The 19,780-nt window shown below is 49.3% G+C and overlaps 1 protein-coding gene across 4 annotated transcripts; it reads left to right on the top strand.

Annotated features, from left to right (window-relative positions):
- Positions 1-153: 153 nt before the first annotated feature.
- Positions 154-18,495, top strand: GMIP (GEM interacting protein). 4 transcript variants are annotated; one of them, XM_055793125.1, is made up of 22 exons: positions 154-290; positions 381-471; positions 6,502-6,595; positions 6,682-6,757; positions 7,678-7,741; positions 8,552-8,677; positions 8,979-9,043; positions 9,450-9,560; positions 9,790-9,870; positions 10,187-10,375; positions 10,495-10,632; positions 11,078-11,268; positions 11,740-11,861; positions 12,110-12,196; positions 12,342-12,440; positions 12,526-12,665; positions 12,946-13,134; positions 13,216-13,353; positions 13,456-13,649; positions 14,125-14,419; positions 15,985-16,105; positions 16,617-18,495. In XM_055793125.1, exons 2-22 carry the CDS (start codon positions 450-452, stop codon positions 17,111-17,113), a joined length of 3,039 nt encoding a protein of 1,012 aa, XP_055649100.1. In that variant the 5' UTR covers positions 154-290; positions 381-449; the 3' UTR covers positions 17,114-18,495. The 4 variants fall into 4 exon arrangements, with proteins under 4 accessions (XP_055649100.1, XP_055649103.1, XP_055649101.1 ...); XM_055793128.1 differs by lacking the exon at positions 381-471 and having other exon boundaries at positions 206-290; XM_055793126.1 differs by having other exon boundaries at positions 230-471; positions 13,051-13,134.
- The last annotated feature ends 1,285 nt before the right edge of the window (positions 18,496-19,780 follow it).

Raw genomic sequence — 19,780 nt, 5'->3', positions numbered from 1 at the left:
CTTGGTGCATTGGGAATCACGGGCAGTTCTTGGGAAGCAGTGTGCGCTCGGCAGGTAGAAAAAAAAAAACCAACATCCCAGGGCTGCTGCGATAAGTGCAAGCAGCGGAGGCAGGAGGAGGCAGAAACGGCCCCTTCTTTGCTATTTACCAAGACACATCTGAGTTATGCAAATCGCATGATCAAACAAACGTACGCCGCACGATTTCCTCACACGGAAGCGTGTCTGCAGGAAGCCACTTGGCTACAACCACCACGCTCACGGACGGGCACTTCTGCCACTTCTTTTGGGTAGGTCGTCTCCACAGGCGGCTGTCATGGACCTTGGGAGAACTCCTTCCTGTTGGATCTGACCCAGAATTTGTCTTTGACTTAATTCAGCCGTGATTCAAAGCTGGGTTTGATCCAATCGAAATTTGGGATTCTGAACAAAACACGGAAGATTCAGCCATGGGAGACCCAGAACCGAGTGGTAGGTGACGGCGTTTGAAACAACCTTTTATCCTGTTCATAGTGTGAGCTTTTGGGGCATGATGCAGCAGGTGGTGCGGGTCAGCCTGTGAGCCACCTGGGGAAGAGGGGTGCTAGAAAACAGCTGTACATTCCTCTGCCTGGGGTTTGTGTGAAGATCCTGACCGTTCGGGTCTCTCTGAGTCTTTCTCTTGATGCATTTGTAGTGGACGTTGGCTTGTGTAAGAGGAAGGGTCACAAAGCCCCCTGTTCAGGAGGCAGAAGGCGCAGTGTTCTCGAGAGAGAGGCTGGAAGCACACGATGCTGGTACTTGCACATCACCAGGTCCAGTCTCCCTACCAAAAATTTGCCTGAAGTCCTTGTTCTCAAAGGTGAACAACCTTAATTATGAACATCAGCAGTCTGAATCTGAGTATCACTTACCAATCGAGTGTCTAAGAGGGGTCTCTATCCCCCAAAAGCACAACCCCCTCCTTCCAGAGCCCTGTGGTCAACAGGGGGTCAGTCCCAGGTGCTTTGGAGAACGGTGAAAAAAACCAACAAAACAACAAACACCCCACCACCCTGGGCTGGCTCTGTAATCAAGGAAACGCAGCAGGTGACATTAGTCCTTTCCCTGCTGCCACATTCAAGTGCATCGTTATCCCTGTTGCTGGAAACCTCTTCGTTTCGCCTTGCCTTCCAGCAGCTGGGTCTGGTCACGTCTGTGTTGTGAGAATAGAAAAGATGTTCGTTAACGCACAGTTTGTATAGCTCAGGGGCGTATGTGGGGGTAATTAAAAGATGTCGCGGCATCTTCCGTCAATCAGCTGAGCTGGTTTAGACACTGCACTGCAAGGCCATCCGCGGCCCCAGCAGCGTCCGCACGACCCCTGGTCTCACCGCTGACACGCTCATCGCCCCCATTGCGTGCAGAGGCACCAGCAGAGCCTGTTGCTGCTCGATGTTCCTCTTTTGCACGTCCCTGGAGCTCGGGGGGGCCTCTTCCCACGGCATGGCGTGAGGCTCGTCTTAGGCAACGGCTCCTTGGGGTCCATCTCTGCTTTTCAGGGCAGGGGATTCCAGCCTGGTGGTGCCACATCCGCACCTGGGTTGTGGGTGCTCAGCTACATGCTGCTGTGGAAGCACAACCATTTCGGAGGCCGCTCGACTCTTGGACTTGGCCAAGTCTTGGGCTCATCAAGCTCTAATCAGGAGAGATGCAGTGGAGGTCTGACCATGTCACAAACCCACCCAAGAGCAGGAATCTGCTTCCAAGGTCCCTCTAGAAACAACCCCGTCTCTTGATGAGATATATTTTTAGGTCGGTCAGCGAAACAGTTTTTAACATGTGACCAAGAATTCCATCCCGAACATGACAGGACTGCAAAAGCCAAATGCCCTTGAGAAATCCGAGCGTGCCATATCCACAGAGCCTTTCACCAACACAATCTCAGCCGTCAGGGGGGTTTACCTGACAGCTCTTTCGCAAAACCAAGATGACTGTAGAAATGATTTTGTCCAGTCTTAATTTTTAGCCAATAAGTGTCCTAGATTCATCATTCTGTTGCTAATTGGGAGGTCTTTTTCCTGCTTCCTGGTGCTGGAAGCATCTGCTGTGCCTTGCTGTCGGTTGAAATTCTTCTTGCCATCGATAACATTGCCTTGTTTTACCTTATTCTTAGTTTTGAAGAACGACCAGACAGAATATTAATGCAATGGCTCTTTTCTTACTCACAAAGCAAGTTTGTTTAGTAACTACGAACTACAGAGGGCCACCATCTACCATGACAAATCTCTTTTACTAATATCTTCCTCCAAAGCTGGCAGTCGCCTCGTTTTTATTTTGCAAATCAAACGCACCTGCGTTCAGTTTCTGCCATGGGACATGCAGGGTTGCAGCCTGCGCACCTTTTTTTCAATAAATTGATGTACAACATGGAAAAATTTTCCTTCCCCCTCCACCCCAGATTTCATTAATCTCCTTGTTAATACATACAGCTCTTTAAAACATCTGAGCCGGCGATTATTTCCTGTCAGTTGTGGGCGATGACACTGTCTGGTAGCGGTTCCTACCTCCTCAAAAATGAGCTGGTTTGAAAATGCAGTTTTTGCCATGGCCTTTGCTCCACTGAAGGGGGAAGAGAAGATGAGAAATCAGTGACAGACGGGAAGTGGTCCGGGTTTTGCAAAACTGTTGTCCAGGAACTTGGATTATTTTGTTCCCAAAGTTTTATTTCCCCCGATAGATGGAGAGGCTGTTCCAGGCGGCTAGAGTGTCGCCCTTTGCTGCCAGCTGCCATTGGAGTCTCACTGAGGGGTGTCTCGGTTAAAGAGGGAGGATTTCAGGCAGGAGCAGCAGCCGACAATTTGAGAGTTTCATACTTAATTGTGCCTAATTTGGTTCAAAGTGTGCTGCGGCTTAGCAAGCACGGGATTTTACACCGCTGCTGCCAAGCAGCGTGAGTCCTTCGACTCAGAAAAGAGGAGATTTGCCCCGGCGGAAAAATTCCAATGTCGTGTTGCAAAGTGCAAGGCTGAGCGCGGCGAAGGGGAAGGCGCTTCTGGGAACAGGCTTGTGATACCGAGGTTTGGCCCCGGCGCCACGCCGAATTTGGGTTTTTAGCCACTTACCCCATTTCACGGTAGCTGCGGCTGAAAGGGAAGTGATGCTTCTGCTGAACGGCACAACAAAAGCTTCTCCTGCTAAAAATACCTGCCCGCCCACCGCTGTGGGGGATTGTTCTCCCCATAACAAAAGGCAGAGAAAGGAGGTGAGCTTTCCAGAAAGCTGGTGATGCAGCTTGAGGGGATGGTTTTGCCCTTCTGAAGATGAGGCACAGCTCCACGTGGCAGCCGGCCTGCTCCACCGCCAGTGCCGGCCGTGCCGAGATGCTCTCCCTTAGGATGCAGGTCTGGTGCCAATGCTGGAAGGGGTTTCTGCTGAAAACCCAGCTGTCGTCGGGTTGCCCAGTAAGAGAACTGGTTTTCAATGGAAGGGTCCATTTGTAAAAGAGGCTGCAGAGTCATATCGAAGGGACCGAGGACCAAGCCGGCGTCTCTCCGCGTCTGTGCTCCTATATCCCAGTGGATGCTCTGTCCTCACTGGTCAAGGCAAAGCACTTTCATCAGGATTTGAAAGATGAATTTATGGGTATTTATGGGAGCCTCTGCAAGGAGGAGCTCCATTTTCCTCCCAGTACAGGGAAACTTATAGAGATGTTTGCATTATTTAGCCCATAGGCAACCAAGGAGGGCACAGTTCATCAGGAAGGGACATCCTGAAGGTGTCCAACAGACTGCTGGCTGATGACAGCTGCGACAATGAAAAGCAATACATCCAAGGCAATTAATTTCCTTGATGAGATGCATATGAGGCACAGGAACCACTTGGCCCAGACCTTGAAAGGTTTTGAATAGATGGGACCAATTGCTGCTGCTCCTGAATCACAGAGGGGTTGTGTAGAGGGAAAGCATGCTTTTAAATTTGTGAGAATGCAGCCAACAGCAGCTACAGCAAGGCTAGGAAAACTTTTTTACGTCCAATTTTTTCACCTTCCGACTTTTATAGCTCTGGGGAGACCCTATAGCAGCCTGACCGTGTCTAAAGGTGCGCACAGAAAAGCTGGAGAGGGGCTTTGTACGAAGCGTGTAGCGACAGGACAAGGGGGAACGGCTTGAAACGGGAAGAGGGAAGATTTAGGCTGGATATGAGGAAGAAATTCCTCGCCGTGAGGGTGGCGAGGTGCTGGCACGGGCTGCCCAGAGCAGCTGCGGATGCCCCAACCCTGGGAAGGGATTCCCATTCCCTGGGAATGTTCAAGGCCAGGCTGGATGGGACTTGGAGCAACCTGGTCTGGCAGAAGGTGTCCCTGCCCGTGGCAGAGGGTTGGAACGAGATAGTTAACGTCCCTTCCAACCCAAACCGTTCTGTGATGATTCTCTAATTGCATTGAGATGAAGCAAAAGGCTTGTGAGACCCTGAGGCTCTCGCTTCTCTCGCAGCACCTCACAACAGCTGCTTTCGAAAGCAGAACGTTTCACTTTGCCCGTCACCAGTGCTGCTCGAGTTGAGTCACTTCTTCCTGTTGTACAATCCCCTGTGAGCGGTAAACAAGAAAAATTAAAGCTGTCGCCCGCTCGTCTCAAGTAACCAAGAGCAGTTAGGATTCAAATCGAATTACTACACCCTGGATGATGAACCACCTTACAGAAAAACCAGAATGAGATGTTTGGTAGACTGCCCGTGGCCCGTCTCCAGGTCACCGCTGAGTGTGAAACATTGATTTATCATGACCAAGCAGTAGAGGTGCTGGGCTCAGCGTCCCGTTCTCTCTGAGCGTCGTTGGGGCTTCTGAGTCCCTTCCCCAGGTCCCCCACGCGCGGCCGGCCGTTCTGAGCAGTTCCTGGCAGTTCCTTCAGCCCTCAGTGGTTTGTGGTGGAAAACCCAAGCATGTCATCACATATTTGCAGTGTCTCATTCCACTTCAGAGTAAAATGGTCAGAAAACTTTCAAAGATCAAGGCCAGCATAAATCTTGATTATTTGCTCAGCAAAGACGAGCAAGCCAGGAGCATTCCCAGCTCAGTTCTTGGTGCGGAAGGGGACGCGGCATCTGGCCCATGCTGCTCCGGGCTGACAGCGTGGGAAAGTGGGCTTTCAGTGGCCCACCAGCCTTCTTCATGGTTATTTCCATTTTTAAGCCGATGGTCAGGTCAGATCGGTTACGTCCACGGCTGGGACGCTGTGCTGCACCATTCTCAGAGCGCGCTCTCCTTTGACACCAAACAAGGAGCTCTGAGGAACAAAATTGTGATACTTCCCCATCTTTCTTTTAATTGTACTTCTCTCTTCAGGTCCTTTCTTTGCACTGACATCTTTAGAGAGTGGTAAACCCAAACCACTGGGCCCAGAAGCAGCTGTAACCACATGAGACACAAATGGACTTTTCTACCAAACATCATTTGAGCAACATTTACAAGTCCTTGCTCACTGTCAAACTCAGCTATCAGTGAAGCAACTCTAGATTTAGGTCAACCACATCCTGTTTCCTGGAATGTCAAAGGGACAAAGAGCAACATTTTCTTTTGGTTTTACCAATTGTGCCCAGTTTCGTATTTTAAAATGCTTTTCCTTTTTGTTTTTTTTGGTTTGGGTTTTGTTTTTGTTTTTTTTTTGGCCAGCAACTTTCAGCCCAAGTCAATTGGAGTTTCAGCCCTCAGTGACAAATACCTGACAGGGTGGAAAGCAAGATGAATGGCATCAATAGAACCTCGAGTAAAACACATCTGCTCGCCTCCACGCTGCTACACACACAACTGTGCGCTGCACACACGTAGCCCGTACGGAACCACACAGCAGCAAGGGGCAAGCCCCGTTTATATTTTGCACGCACAATAATTTGTACCAGCTGGGGACTGAGCGCGATATAGGATTTGATAGTGTAGATTATCGCCGTAAATAAGCACATATAATATCAAGAAACGATCCCTGCGCGTAAAACGTTGCGCCACGCACGCACGTGATGCAGGAGGAGCAGGCAGCTTCTGCTGCACAGCCCAGCCCAGGCATTGCAGCGATGCCCGCAGTGCCCAGCGCACGCGGTTGTGCTGATGGGGCTATACAGCATGTGCGCACGGCGTCGGTCGAGGCGCAGGGCACGCAGCATCACCCCGTGAACCCCTCCGGTCTGCCAGCACCCAGCTAAGGACAGGGGCACCACTTCAGCTCAGAATTCAGCTCAGCTACAATAAACGTTTCTAATTGCAAACCCTGAAAATCAGGTTCAGGTGTCCCCCCTGGACATTCTCATTTTCCAGGAGTTCTGCCCCAGGATGGAAGAATTTACCGTTCTCCCACGTTTTCCTTTGAATCCCATCTCGCCCTTGGCCCCACCCACCTTGCTGGGCCACCACGGTGTGTTGCTTCCCCGCAAACTTCCAAGGACAGCGGGGCTCAGCCGTGCTCCCCAGCACCTCTGGGATCCATCCTGCTGACCTCAGGGAGCGCTGGGTCAGGCATTTCGGTGACACGGTTTCTTCTTCAACTCCAGGTCTCAACAACCAAGAGAGGGCACCTGAAAATAGGAAGCGGTACAGTGAGATATTCCGGAGCCTGGATGCCATAGAAATCTCAATTGGAAACACGTATGTAGAGAAATGGGGCTGAACTAGTTTTCTGGGTCTTTGGAACCCCAATTTATCCCATTGCATTTTTTTTTATTGTTATACAGGACGGTTGACATGTTCACCAACGATGCTGATGGCACCGATGATGGAGATGTGACCACAGAAAGAGAGGTCATTCCGGTAGGCAAAGAAAGAGATTTGTTTTATTAAAGCAATTATCAATATCCATTGCCCAAGTGCATGACTAAGTTGTTAAATTCAAGGTCTTTAAGATTGTTTTTCGGGTGATCATCTGAAAAAAGCAGTTACAGCTCTTGAATAGACAGAAAAGAACTTCACAACACTCGGTCATCACCGTGACGGAGGTGGTGATGGAAGAGATGATATTTATCGAAAACATTCAGGCATTTACTGTTTGGATTTCTATTTTTCTGAAAAACAAGATGTGTAAATCACTGGTTTAAGTTCCTCATGCTAAGAAAAAGATCAGACAAGACAGCAAATCCGAAATACATTTAAGAGTCATGCGTTGAAAACCTCGAAAAATTTGGCCTTAAGCAACAGAAGACCTTCAAAATAGAACTTAATGTTTTTTCACTTGCTTTGGGCAGTATGGGACTTTTGGGGATAATCAGCTTCATTTCACACTTTTCTGTATAAGCTAAGGGGCTAGGAACTTCATTTTTCTCCGGCAGCAACCGTTGTCATGTAATCCTATTATCCCGTGAGCTAAACTGAAAAATAAGCATCAAATATTTCATGATTTAGAGTAAAGTAAGAGCTGCCAGCATGCCGTCCTGCAGCCCTTTTCCAGCCTTGAGCCCTTTTCCAGCCTTGAGCCCTTTTCCAGCCTTGAGCCCTCTGCCTTAACGATGCGTTTCCTCCGTGTTTCCCGTTCACACCGCTCTACCTTCCCTGTCAAATCTCCGGCTGTTTTAACCGTGCTGGGCTGCTTCACTAAGCAAAATCCATGCTGCAGCCGGTCTGTTTTTAAAAAATTCTCTAAATTTCTGAATACTCATAATACTCATTTTTCTTTCACCGTTTTCCTCTTCTTCTTCTTTTTTTTTTTTTTTTTGCATTCTCCTCTCCCCTGACAGTTGAGTGAAAGTTTCTGCAAGAGCAAAACCAGTTCAGAGAGGCAAGTGCAAGCAGACATAACAGGTAACGTTGCTAATTAAAAATGAGAACGCTTAGTTAATCACCTGGCAATGGTGCTGGCAGCCTCCTAACGCCACTGATGGATAATGCCTGATGCCCAGCGAGGATGTGGATGCCCGTTTGAGCTCAATAATCCTGCTGCTTCCTCCAGCACGCAGATCTTCCCCTGTTCAGCAATTAACATCTCATTAAGGAGCTTCTCACGAGGTCTGGATTTCTAAATACTGAGACATCAATTCCCAAAGCTCTGCTGGTTTGGAGCACAGTAGCAATCTGCCCAGTGAAGCTTGGGAGATCCTGAAGCACTTTGACATTCTCCCCAGCTCTGTACTTGCGCTGGCACCAGAAAATGCAACACACAATTGGTTTTTCTTCATATAAAGTCCCTATGAAGAAAAAAAAAAAAAAGTTCTAAACTGCTTTTCTCACCTATTTCAGCTTGAAGTGTATTTAGATTTGCTCACTGCAGCGTGATAAATCTACACCAGGTTCCACCAAACAACAAAAATACTTCCTGCAACTCCCCAGTAACCCATTAGGTCCTTTACTTTTAGATTTATTTTTTTTAAATCAAATATTTAATTAAAAGTGGAGGGCAGAGGAATATACATGTCTAAATTACCTGGAACTTGCACAGTTCCACGGGCAGGGCTGCTGTGAATCAGACCATAATGACGTTCAGTGGAAGACATTTTTTTGGGGGTGTTTTCAGAGTATTTCACAGCACCCACTCTGGAAACTCCAATTTTGCCATTCTTGGGGCATCTGCCCATCAGCCAGAGCCGTTCTGAACCTGGATTTATTCTGTTGCAGTTCAGGAGGCAGACAAAATGCTGATAAGATGCGAAGGTGGCATCGACGCAGCCCTCGAATATGCCAAAATGTGGTGTAAATATGTCAAAGAGCTTCTCAGCTGGATTGAGAAACGCCTGAGTTACGGTGAGTCTGTGCACAGAACCAGCTGGAAGTCCGTACAATTTTCTATATTTATTTTTTTTTAAAATCACAGCCAAAGACACACAGTTGCAAGTAAAAATACAGCAGTGAGAAACTGGCCAAACAGCAACCCTTGTAGTTGCTTTTGCCTGAAGATAAAGGCATGGAGTTGGAATTTCTTCTTCCCTGAATGATCCAATTGACTGGAATCCCCTCTGGCTTTGACAAACCCACCGCTGCGACCGGGATTCTGGTGTCTGTTGTCCCGGTTTACCCGACCCCAATCCGCTCTGCCCTTTTACAGAGACAGAGTTTGCCAAAGGGATGGTGAAGATAGCAGAATCGGGACGAAACGCCATCCTCCAACAGGTAGGGATCCTTGTGACATTCCTGCCTCACTGCATGGGGATCCTGGAGGAGGAGGAGGAGGAGGAGGATGGGAGTCCTATGTGGAGCAACCATGAGGCTGTCCACACACGTGAACTGCTTACAGGGTCCAGCTTAAGCCCTACAGCAAATATTCCTCCAAACCCATTCCTACGCCTCTCGGTATCGGGACAATTCCTTTTGTCTTCAAAATTTAGGAAATGACTGGAAAATTGGAGGGATAAACCTGCTGTGTTGTCTGAAATAACCCCCCCTCATTCAACCAGCGTAGGTGCTGCCCACCTTTTGGTGATAGATCTTGGGCGTAGCTCCCAACAGCTCTTTAATTTAGGGAGGTTGCAGTGATTATTCATCATTTTAGATCTTTTTTTTTTTTTTGTTTCTGCAGCACAACATGCCTCTTCGCATGCTGTATGCTATGGTGCTGGAACACGACATAAAGATTGGAAATTCAGCTACTGAGACCGCAGGATTGCTCCAACAGAAGGAATTCTACCAGGTACGGTGTTTCTCCAGGGATCAGACAAAATTTGCTGAAAGATTAGGTGGGAGCATTGCGGGGACCTAAGGAAGTGATTTATCCGGTCTGAGCGGAGGGAGGGGATAAGAGGAGAAAACGCATGTGGAATCCAAGGGAAAAAGAGGCATCTTGCAAGGATTGCTTTCCAGTGTCAGATACTTTTTCCTGCCCCATGAGGAACTGTTGCCATGCTGTTATTCCTCTACAGCCTCTGTCAGCCAAGAAAAATGAAATTGAGAAATGGAGGAAAGAATTCAAGGATCAGTGGACAAAGGAGCAAAAGAGAATGGTAAGAGACTGATGGACGGGCTCTGCACTTTATGCCAGTCATGGCTCAAATCGCTGAAAATAAACATTTAGGACCAAGCAGTAATTAATAAAGTAACATGCATCCTGCTATAGAACACAGTTTTGAAGGGTGCAAAGGGGGAGTGCAGGCAGCATTCCTGCTTCCAAACTTCGGGGGGAGGGGGGCAAAGAATGCTGATGTCCATTGGAATGATAATATCCATTGGAACCGAGCTCTTTCCTTACGGAAAAGCTGTGACTTGTCCTTCCCACCGCCTTGCCAAGCTTCCTCAGCCTGTCCCCCTTTCCTACTGCAGAATGAATCCCTGTCGACCCTGCGCAAGTCCCGCCTGCAATACATACAGCGCTGCGAGGAGCTGGAGAAAGCCAAGCAGCTGAGCGCCAAGGCAGAGGACGAATACCAAAGCACCGCCATCAGCCACCCTGGCAGCGCCAACAAGCAGCTGGAGAAGCGGCGCCGTTCGTGTGAGGAGGCACAAGCCAAGGTGACGAGCTGAGCTCAGGCTGCTGGTCTTTCCAGCCGCCCCACGTGCGGCGTTATGGCATCTCCCCAGCTGTCCTGGTGACTTTCTCCTCCTCCGCTCTGTTTCTGGGTTGCTCGCAGGTTCAGGAGACAGAAGCTTTCTACAAGACGTGCATCAGCGACGCCAATTTTCGGCGACAAGAACTGGAGAAAGTGCGAGCCCGGATCGTCTCCCACATCCGGAAGCTCATTTACCAAGGGGATGAGGTGCTGACGTGGGTACGTCTAGTCTTATAATTTCTCTGCTAACGCTCGTTTCAGGAAAATTGCTGTCTGGGATAAGATCTCTCACCTCTTCAGCATTTCTCTGTTGAACCACCCTATAACTCACCGTTCTCAAGCAGCTGAAATTAGGCGGGGGGGCTCCGGACACTGCCTTGCAGCCAACTTGCTATCAAAAACCCTCAAATTTTCAATTACCGCTGCTTTAAGGACACAGATCTCCATAGAAAAAGTCTGGGGGGGGGGGGGGGGGGGGGGCGGAAATCCTAGAACAAGAAACAGTGACAAATAATTTTTACCTGACCTGTTAAGCATTAGCGCAGGTAATTGAGTTTGGGTAATGAAAAACCAAAGACTGGTGAACGACTGAGGGATCCAAGGGGGGACAAAGCACCTGGGCTTTGACTAGCAATGAGGTTTTTTGTTTTCTTTCCCCTGTAAGGTCACTTTAAGGATGTTCAAGCAGCGGCAGACTCAGTCAGAACAGATTCCGGTGGGATACCAGTACCTGTCAGAGGTCTGCAAGCCGTACAAAGCGGGTGAGAAATACCTGGAATTCATCCAGGCTCTGCAGAAGAAAGACATTCACGTGGAAGTGTTTGAATTTGAGCCGCTCGCTTCTGGAGGGCAGAGGTAAAAAAAAAAAACCAAAACCAACAAAAACCATGGAAAATCCACATCCTAGCTGAAAGGTCAGGAATCTGTAGTGTATAGAAGAAAAAAAAAGGGTTTTAAACCCATTTATAAAGTCACTAGCCACACGGCAGCGCTGCGATTGCTACTTACAGAAAAACCCGCAGCATCAGACGTTAGGATCTTTTTGAGCAGATCTCTATAAAGATGCAGATCACTCCTCTCACGTAGGCACTAAATCCACAATTTCTAAATCGCTCCTGCAGCTTGAAAAGATGAAATTATATTGAACAACTTTGTTTTCCTCGTTTTGTACAAGTGTTTTGCCAGCAACTCCTTGAAAACTCGGTGCACCCCTCTAAGCCCTGGGAAGGTGCTTTGCCTCGGGTGCTCGCAAGGCAGCTCAGTGATGCAATATCTGTCGTCTGATGCTCTTCACTGCTGGAAAATTGTTTGCAATCCCCTTCCCAGGTCCCCTCCCAGCAGCAAAAAGAAGGTGGCATTGCATTACACAGGACCCTCTTCCGCAGCAAAGGATGCCAGCATGCCAGAAGATACCTCTAGAAAGCAGTTCTCCACAAACAGCGAACAGAGTAGGTTGAATTTAATAAAAACAACCCGATTTTCTCTCAGGTCACTGTAGTTTAATATAGATTAGTAGCCAAAGAGGTGGGAGAAGTTCTCAGGTTCTTAGGGCAGCGCTTAAGGCTTTGCTCAGACTGGGAGAAACTATCGAAGAGTATTTACAGGTTTTCTTGAGAGCTTGGCTTGGGCTTCAAACCCATGTCGAAGCATCCCAAGAGCACTTGGGGGGATCTGTCAGCCTGTCCAACTTCCGCAGGCGCGAACAGATCCCTCTGCAGTGACACAGAAAGCCTTGGTGGAAGCTGTGAATCCCGGTCCCTGGATTCTCCCAGTTCTAGCCCAGGTGAGAGCCCCAGTTGCCTAACGTTGCCCGAAACCCTAAACTGGGAATACAGCCTACGCTGACCATCTCTGCGCATCGTGAGGACAAGAATGGCTGTTTACATTTTAAATGTAATTATAAATTTTAAATTTTCTCTCTTCTTAAGGAAACTCCAACAGGAAATTGTCGAAAGCTCCATCCACTGGCACCATGTCCTCCTCCGATGATTTTGAAGAGAGAGATTCCTTGCAGACTTTTGAAAATGGTAAGCCATGCACGTAGTTGACTCTCGAGGTGGAAACCGTGCTGACGTATCGCTTCCTTTTCACGCTTTAACGCTGTTTCCACAGAAAACGGCACATCCCAGCAGCAGTTTAAGAACATCCTCCTCTCCAGCGCGGCGCAGACTCACCGGCTTCGGAAGCTGCGGGGACCGTCCAAGTGCAGGGAGTGCGACACCTTCATGGTCAGCGGCTTCGAGTGCGAGGAGGTGAGGGCTAGATGTCGTTGCAGATACCTCGCATGGGAGCCTGGGGCGACCCTCGTCCCACCAAAGGTCTGCCGGAACGGGTTCTCCGCTTTCTCTTCCCCGGAATGACCCCACGTGGATTTTGCTGTCCTTGAGTAAGCCACCAGCTGCCACTTGCCTGCAACAACCCTCTTGGGGGTTTTGGTGGTTGAGGGAACAGGAGATGTTCTTCAAGTTCAGGCACTACTGCAGGGGGGGGACCACAACCAGACCATGAGCTGGGTCGGTTCTGCTCTTTCAGTGCTGCCTGGCCTGCCACAAGAAGTGTCTTGAGAACCTGCTCATCACCTGCGGCCACAAGAAGCTGCCCAACCGTGCACCTCTTTTTGGCATTGACTTCACGCAGGTGCCTCGAGATTTCCCAGAAGAAGTTCCCTTCATAGTGGTGAAATGCACCTCAGAAATCGAAGCCCGAGCCCTCGGGGTGCAGGTGAACAGTCGGTTATTCTTTCTTCCTTCTTCTCTTCTCTGCACCCAAAATTCCTGACCTCTCCCCCTCTGAACCACGCAGGGGATCTACCGGATAAGTGGATCTAAAGCACGGGTGGAGAAGCTGTGCCAGGCGTTTGAGAACGGCCGGAGCCTGGTCGAGCTCTCCGAGCACTCCCCTCATGACATCACGGGGGTCCTGAAGCATTTCCTGAAGGAAGTGGGTACCAAACCTCTGCAGAGAGGTCTTGGCTGACGGCATCCCTTGGTGCTGGACCAGCAGGATGAAGTAACACACTCTTTTTCTTCCCTCTCGCTGCAGCTTTCAGTGCCGGTGCTGCTGTCTCAGCTCTACGATGACCTCATTGCGCTTGCCAAAGATTTGCAAAAACCTGGGGAGAAGCTGGACGGGGCAGGCTTGGCTTCCGACCCCATCCAGAGCATGAAGGAGTTGCTGAGCAAATTGCCTGGAAGCAACTACAACACTCTCCGGCACCTTATCGCACACCTGTACAGGTGAGGAGCACGGTGGCTCTCACGCTGTTAGCGTCAGGTCCAACCTCGGGAGATCCTTGTGGAGCCCAGCGGGTGTTGAGGAAGGCTGAAAAATTGATTCACAGAAAAAAACATCTTGCAGCAATTAGGAGAAAGTCTTAATGACCAAGAAGGGCCAGAAGGTCCTTGCTGATAATGCTTTACAAAGCGCAGAGCGAGAGGTCAAGGAATAACACGAATGCAGCCCATCTCAACCCAGCTCTGAAGCCAGGTCCCAAGAAACACCCATCCTTATCGGGGCTGCACCATCCAGACCACCCAGGCAGCTTCCAAGATTTTCCTCCAGTTTCCCTGTACAGACCAGAGCTCTGTTCCCCATGGGAGAAGACAGGGTTCCTCTCCCTCCTATGGGGGGTTTGGTGCACTCCATCTGTCTGCTCAGTGCATTTGGGCTGTGAGCTGGGAAGCCCCTAACGGTCCCGTTTCCCTTCCCCAGGGTGGCAGAGAAATACGAAGAGAACAAGATGTCCCCAAACAACCTGGGCATAGTATTTGGGCCAACTCTGATCCGGCCGGGCTCAGGGAGCGACGTCTCCATGTCGTGCCTGGTTGACTCTGGGTATCAAGCCCAGATTGTGGAATTTCTCATTCAGAACTACGAAAGGGTGTTTGGGATGGATGATCTGCCTTCATCCTTATCCCTTGGATGTGAAAATTCTTCGCAAGAAGCATCGACAGAGAAGGATGAAGGACCTCAGAGCCCAAGCACAGACCAGGCCATAACTCTAGAGGTAGAGCTCCCAGACACCGAGCTGGGCTTACTGACCCTGCTGTAGAGGCAGGAAGGTGGACTGGTGATTAAAGAACTTTTTTTCACAGCTAACAAAACTGTTTCCTATCAGAGGGTTATTGCAAGAGGAAGGAGCAGAGAGCCTGTTGCACATAGAGTAGGAGAAACAGAAAAAATAAGCCACAGATCACTCAGCAGCTTCTCAGACCACTCTGGATGGAGGTTTTGCTCCACGTTTGAGACCCCAGTCATTCTGGAAATGACACTTACGGGGTTCTCCATAGTAAATTGCTTGGGACGTTTCTCTCTGTGAACAGCTCGGCGACTTCAGAAGCAGCTACGTGCACCTAAGGCCCTACAGGGCTCTGCTGCATCCCTGAGTGGTGCTGTGGACCCTGACCCCCGTTTGCCCACCCCACTGCTAAGCCTTCTGCGTTCCTCCCAAGCTTCACTGCTCTTCCCTCACCGTATTTCACAACAGCACTTGAAAAACACGAAGGGGTGTAGCATCCCTGAGCTGGGACGCGGTGTGTTGGGGTTTTTTTTTCCCCTTTTTGCAGTTGTTTGATAAGCAAGAAGGAGGAAACGGCTTTCCTAAAGTTAAGCCAAAGGGAGTGGGATCTGGGTTTGGGGATTCTCTGCCTCCTGCTTTTGAGTCATGGACACTTCCAGGCAAGACCGTGTGTCTGCAGTGATGCTGGCTATGTCTGACACGCAGTAATGCTGCTTTCTCTGCAGGTCCAGCTGACTGAGGAGGCAGAAATCAGAATAACAATGCTTAGAGTTGAAATAAAAATCACCAGGGTAGACACAATTCACTCCTTGTGTGCAGAAATCCTACAGGGTTAATAAACCTTCACCGAAAGCACTTCAGGATATGCACAACTATTGCCTTTGACTGTTTTCAAAGCCGTTTTTACCTACTTGTGCAGCACAACTGAATTCTACAGGAGGTGTTACAAACCTCTAAAGGGGGGAGCTGCTTCTGAGGGCACTCTCATTTTGCCAGGAATAAATCCAGCTCCTGGAGCACCCCCAGGTGACCTGATCCTTGTGCAAACTCAGCGGTTCCACGCTAGCTACAGCTCCCAAGCACTCCCATTGCATTTGAACGTAATTCCTGTGCTCCAGTTAGCGGCTTGGTTTCTGGCATTTCCCCTTTCTTGGTTCCAAACGGGCTTTCCCCGTTTGGGGAAATATTTGTGAGAATATTTCAGCATCCTGCAGGACATGGGAATCCGTGTCGGCACACTGCTGCTGTGCAGAAAGCAGCAGCCACTTTCTGGGGTGAGTTTTGTGGCAGTTGTGGTCTGCCAGTGTGGACGCTGGAGTTGGCAGGTCTCAACCCGTAACTTGCTCTCGTGGCCCTGCCCTGTGACCTTCTGGAAACTCCTTCCCTATTCGCCCAAGCATTATGGATGATCTAAGGTAGATCAAGGCACTTTCAGCTCAAGCAGTTGCCTCCATTCGCTTGGCTCTGCCAGCAGTTGGGGTAAAATGGGACAGTGTCTTCATATCTTCATATAAGAGCCTTGTGTGTTCATACTCGTGGCTTTTCCCCCACAGAATTTCTCCTCCAAGCACGGTTTAAGTGTGAACTGTGTCTCTGATAACTCGCCTTGCAGGGAAGCCGCCAGCGAGCTGACTCTGGAGGGAGCCCGCAGTCTGTGCAGCGTGGATGCTCCAGGTAAATCGAGTTGCCATCGTGGTGCCGTTATAGGTCTTGTGCTACGGCTGCTGCTTTTCACACCTCCTGCCTGCCTGCCTCCACGTTGCTACACAGCAGAGGAAGCGTAGCCGGGCCCCCTTTGGCGTGCTGCTCCGTCTTTGTGTCGAACGGCCGCCGTGTAGCTCACGTGAAGTCCCGAACAAATTCTTGCTGTTCTCCCAAAGGGCTTTTCCCTGCTGCTGCCTCAGCTCTCCAGTCCACAGCCATCTCCGCCAGCTCTCCTGGCTCTAATGCCTCGAGGAGAGCTTTAAGAATATAACCCCGATTCATCTGTTCTCCCCCTTTCAAATGCATACCTCACTATTAGCGCCGGTTAATGAAGCTGTTGGAGGGAGGTGGTTTATTCTGTTGATGCAGGAGGGATTTGGGTGTCCTTTCCAACAGGAAAAGACATCATCGTCCCAAATGGTTTGTCACAGTCACTTTGGCTCGCTGTTCTAAGATTACCGTCTCAATTTTTTTTGTCCAGAGATGAATACAAGCGCTAGCTCTGAGCTGGAGGACCTGGAGGACTCTGTGCAGGAAAAGCCAGACAGTGATTCGGATACGGTCCTAGGGACCCAGCCCAGGTGCCATTTCAGCCGACAGCCCATAAAATATATCCGAACGCAGGCAAAAACGAAACCAGTCATTCCCAAGTCTGCCAGTTTGCCCTTGAGGACTACCACGTTAGCCAATATGGCAACAGAGTCTGGTGCAGAAGGCAATCTGACTGACAGCAGCTCCACGGCAAAGGACGTCCTGGAGGACAGCACCAGCAGCAGGACCATCTTGACTGACATGAGCACACTCAAGCACCACTCGGGAACGAGACAGAACCTCAGACATTTTGAGATCACGCAGGAAACGGCCAGGATTGTCTCAAAGTTTAAAGTCAATGACACTTCTGCATCTCCTGAGCCTTCTCTGGAGAGCACGGGAGCTACTGAGAAAGCAGAGGACCTCAACCCAGGGACATACCTATAGGAAAAAAAAAACAAACCAACAACCCTAAGGGGGACAGATAATAGCAATGGAAAGGGAGAGAGGACTGAAATCCCCCGCCTGCGGGACCAAGGAACAGCAATGGGGTGACAATAACATCAGATTTGTATTTACCATGCGGGCTAGAGAAGAGGCACCTGCTGTAAACTACCTGGGCTCCGAGCTAACCCAGGATTTATTTGCTTTTTATTAATTAAAGCCATATGAGTGATAAGAAGCAAGCTAAATGGCGCTCTCTGGAATCCACCCTGCTTTGCACGAAGGATGAATGCGCAAAGTAGAGGAAAGACAGATTGCCTGGCTAGAAAGATGTAGCCAGGAGGGAGGCAACTGAAATGTAAGACATTTGGGCACAAACCATTCCCAAATGGTCATTTTCCAGCAGCTGCAACAAGCACTGATTTTTGGTCATTTTTATTCCACAGCATTTTTGAGTGTAACTCACTTTTTGAGTGTGATAGAACAGGGTACACAGGCAAAGCTCACGTACTCTGCATCCTTTTGCTTCCATTGTCGGAGCTTCAACTTGCTAGCCCGCCCAAAGCCATCCCGTACAGGGAATGGACCAGACACTGCCGTACTCCGAGCCAGACCCCATTTCTCCAGAACATTCTCTTTCCCCCAGAGCACACCGAGCTTCTGTAATACCTCCACGGGAAGCTGCTGCTGTCGTGAAGAAGGCAAAGCCCTGAAGCCCAGCAGATAAGAAGATTTCTTGTGTCTTGCTCTGACTTGCCAGGTCTCCATCTCCCTTACAGCTGGGTTACCCCAGTGCTCCCTTCTGCCTCCTCGGAGGGGATTTTCTGTCCAGCAAATTTTAACATGAGGACGGGGAGAACTCTGTCCTGTAGTGCCATCTCGTGATACATGCATGCATGCAGAAGACAGGCTTCCGATCCTGCTCACTCCCAGGCGCAGCTTTGCATTAGAGCATCGGCAGTGCTGCAGATTGCTGTGGTGTTCGCTTGTGTGCACCGTGTGAAACGCAGATGACACCGGGAAAGCTTCTGCGCTAGGGCAGGTTTCTGCGATGACCATCTGCTGCAAAGACACCAGGAGACGTGCAAAGAAACGAGAGCGAAACGCTAAAGGAAAACATGACACTTCCCCCAAACAGCTCGAGAGGTTAAGCAATCTACAAATTTCTTTCGTCTCATCAACAGACTATGTTTTGGTCCTGTTTCTTATCAAGGTTGTAAAAGAAAGGCTAAGGATCTATTCTGAGTATTTGTACAGTCCAGACTAAGAGAGTTTCCATCTCTGGAGTGATGTATATTTGTTAATACAGTGCTTTAAATTCTTGAATACTAAATTATCTTTTACGGTAGAACTTTGGTAATAAATTACTGGGTGTTTTATTATAAGCTCACCTTGTGTTTGTTAAGCGTGACCAGGGAAGCCTTAAGTAAACACTTCCTGGACTATTATTAACAGCGCCGAGCACGCTCAGGTCTTGATAAAACAAAGGCAATGCTTGTGCACAAGAATTGCCAACTTGAGGAACCAGCAGAGCTGGAATCATATCCCTGGTGAGAGCCCTGGTTTCCTTTTCCTGCCGTACATTCAAGTCGTTAAACAGGAGATCCATCCTGCCTGTTAGAACTGTTAGGGGCTCGCGCAGCGCAACTCCTGCCACTCACCCCTACCCTCCGCTTTTCCTTCCAGCGGTACAAACGGCTATTAGAGAAAACACGCTCGCTCTTACCTGGTAACTCCTTGTTACTCGCTGCTTTCCGCAGAGCTCGTGGTGTGTTGAGCGTAGGAGCTGCCAAAGCTACGCTGTGTGGCTGCCAGGTCCTGCTCACATGGGGGGAGCTCTGGTGCAGGGTCCAAAACATCTGTCCTCCTGCTTGGGATAGGAATTTCCCATCATCCAGCTGCAGGTAAGATGGCTTGGTTTGAGAGACGGAGGTGATGAGTTTAAGAAGAAAGTTGGCAGGGAAGGAAGCATCATTTCCTCAGTTCCTCTCACCTCCTTGGGGCTGCATCTTCTGAATGGGCTCAGCTGGATTTAGGTACGGCAGAGGAACGGCAACAGCCCCGTGAAGCACTAACGAGGGATAACCTTATTTCCCAACTCCAAGCAGGAGCACAGGAGATCGTTGTCACAACAGCACCTTACACAGATGGTTGCAGACCCTCCAGCTCACAGCTGCGCCATGGAGGACGGCAGCACGGTCCATGGGATGGGTACACAAAGCCACACCAGCCCTCTCACCAAACCTTTTATCAGCCAGATAACCACAAAACCAATTTCTCGTAGCCAGATTATTTATTTTTTTCAATCAGCCAACATGAATTCCATGTGAATTCAGAGCACAAAGCAACCAGCTCACCTCAGCCAGTCGCTGTGCTTCTGAGCTTCATTCACTCCTCCTGTCATTAAGTAAATTAGATGCCCCGGGTCTTCACAAATGAAGATTTCAGCTGGGCTGCATTCCCTGGACTCTGAATGGAATTAGGCAAATTCAAACACCTGATAATTTTAGGCAGGGACCAAGAGATTCCTTTTGCTTGGAAAGCCAGGCAGAGTTAATAACTTGCTAATCACCCAGTGCTTAATTGCAACCAGGCTAGTGACAAATTCCCCCCTAAATTTCCTACCCTCAAAAAAAAAAGGAGCCCTTTAGTTTGTCTTTATTCTTCTCA

The sequence above is a fragment of the Falco peregrinus genome, assembly GCF_023634155.1.
Source record: "Falco peregrinus isolate bFalPer1 chromosome 12 unlocalized genomic scaffold, bFalPer1.pri SUPER_12_unloc_1, whole genome shotgun sequence".
NCBI classification, from domain to species: domain Eukaryota; kingdom Metazoa; phylum Chordata; class Aves; order Falconiformes; family Falconidae; genus Falco; species Falco peregrinus.
The sequence above is the reverse complement of the archived record's forward strand: the minus strand, read 5'-3'. Positions and strand labels throughout refer to the sequence as shown.

What these genes read in the sequence shown, in the direction of transcription:
- GMIP (XM_055793125.1), top strand. Translation starts at nt 450, where the DNA reads ATGGGAGACCCAGAACCGAGTG. An exon ending in GGGAGACCCAGAACCGAGTG is followed by an intron (nt 472 to 6,501) that starts GTAGGTGACGGC and finishes CTTCAACTCCAG; the next exon opens with GTCTCAACAACCAAGAGAGG. An exon ending in CTTGCAGACTTTTGAAAATG is followed by an intron (nt 12,441 to 12,525) that starts GTAAGCCATGCA and finishes CTGTTTCCACAG; the next exon opens with AAAACGGCACATCCCAGCAG.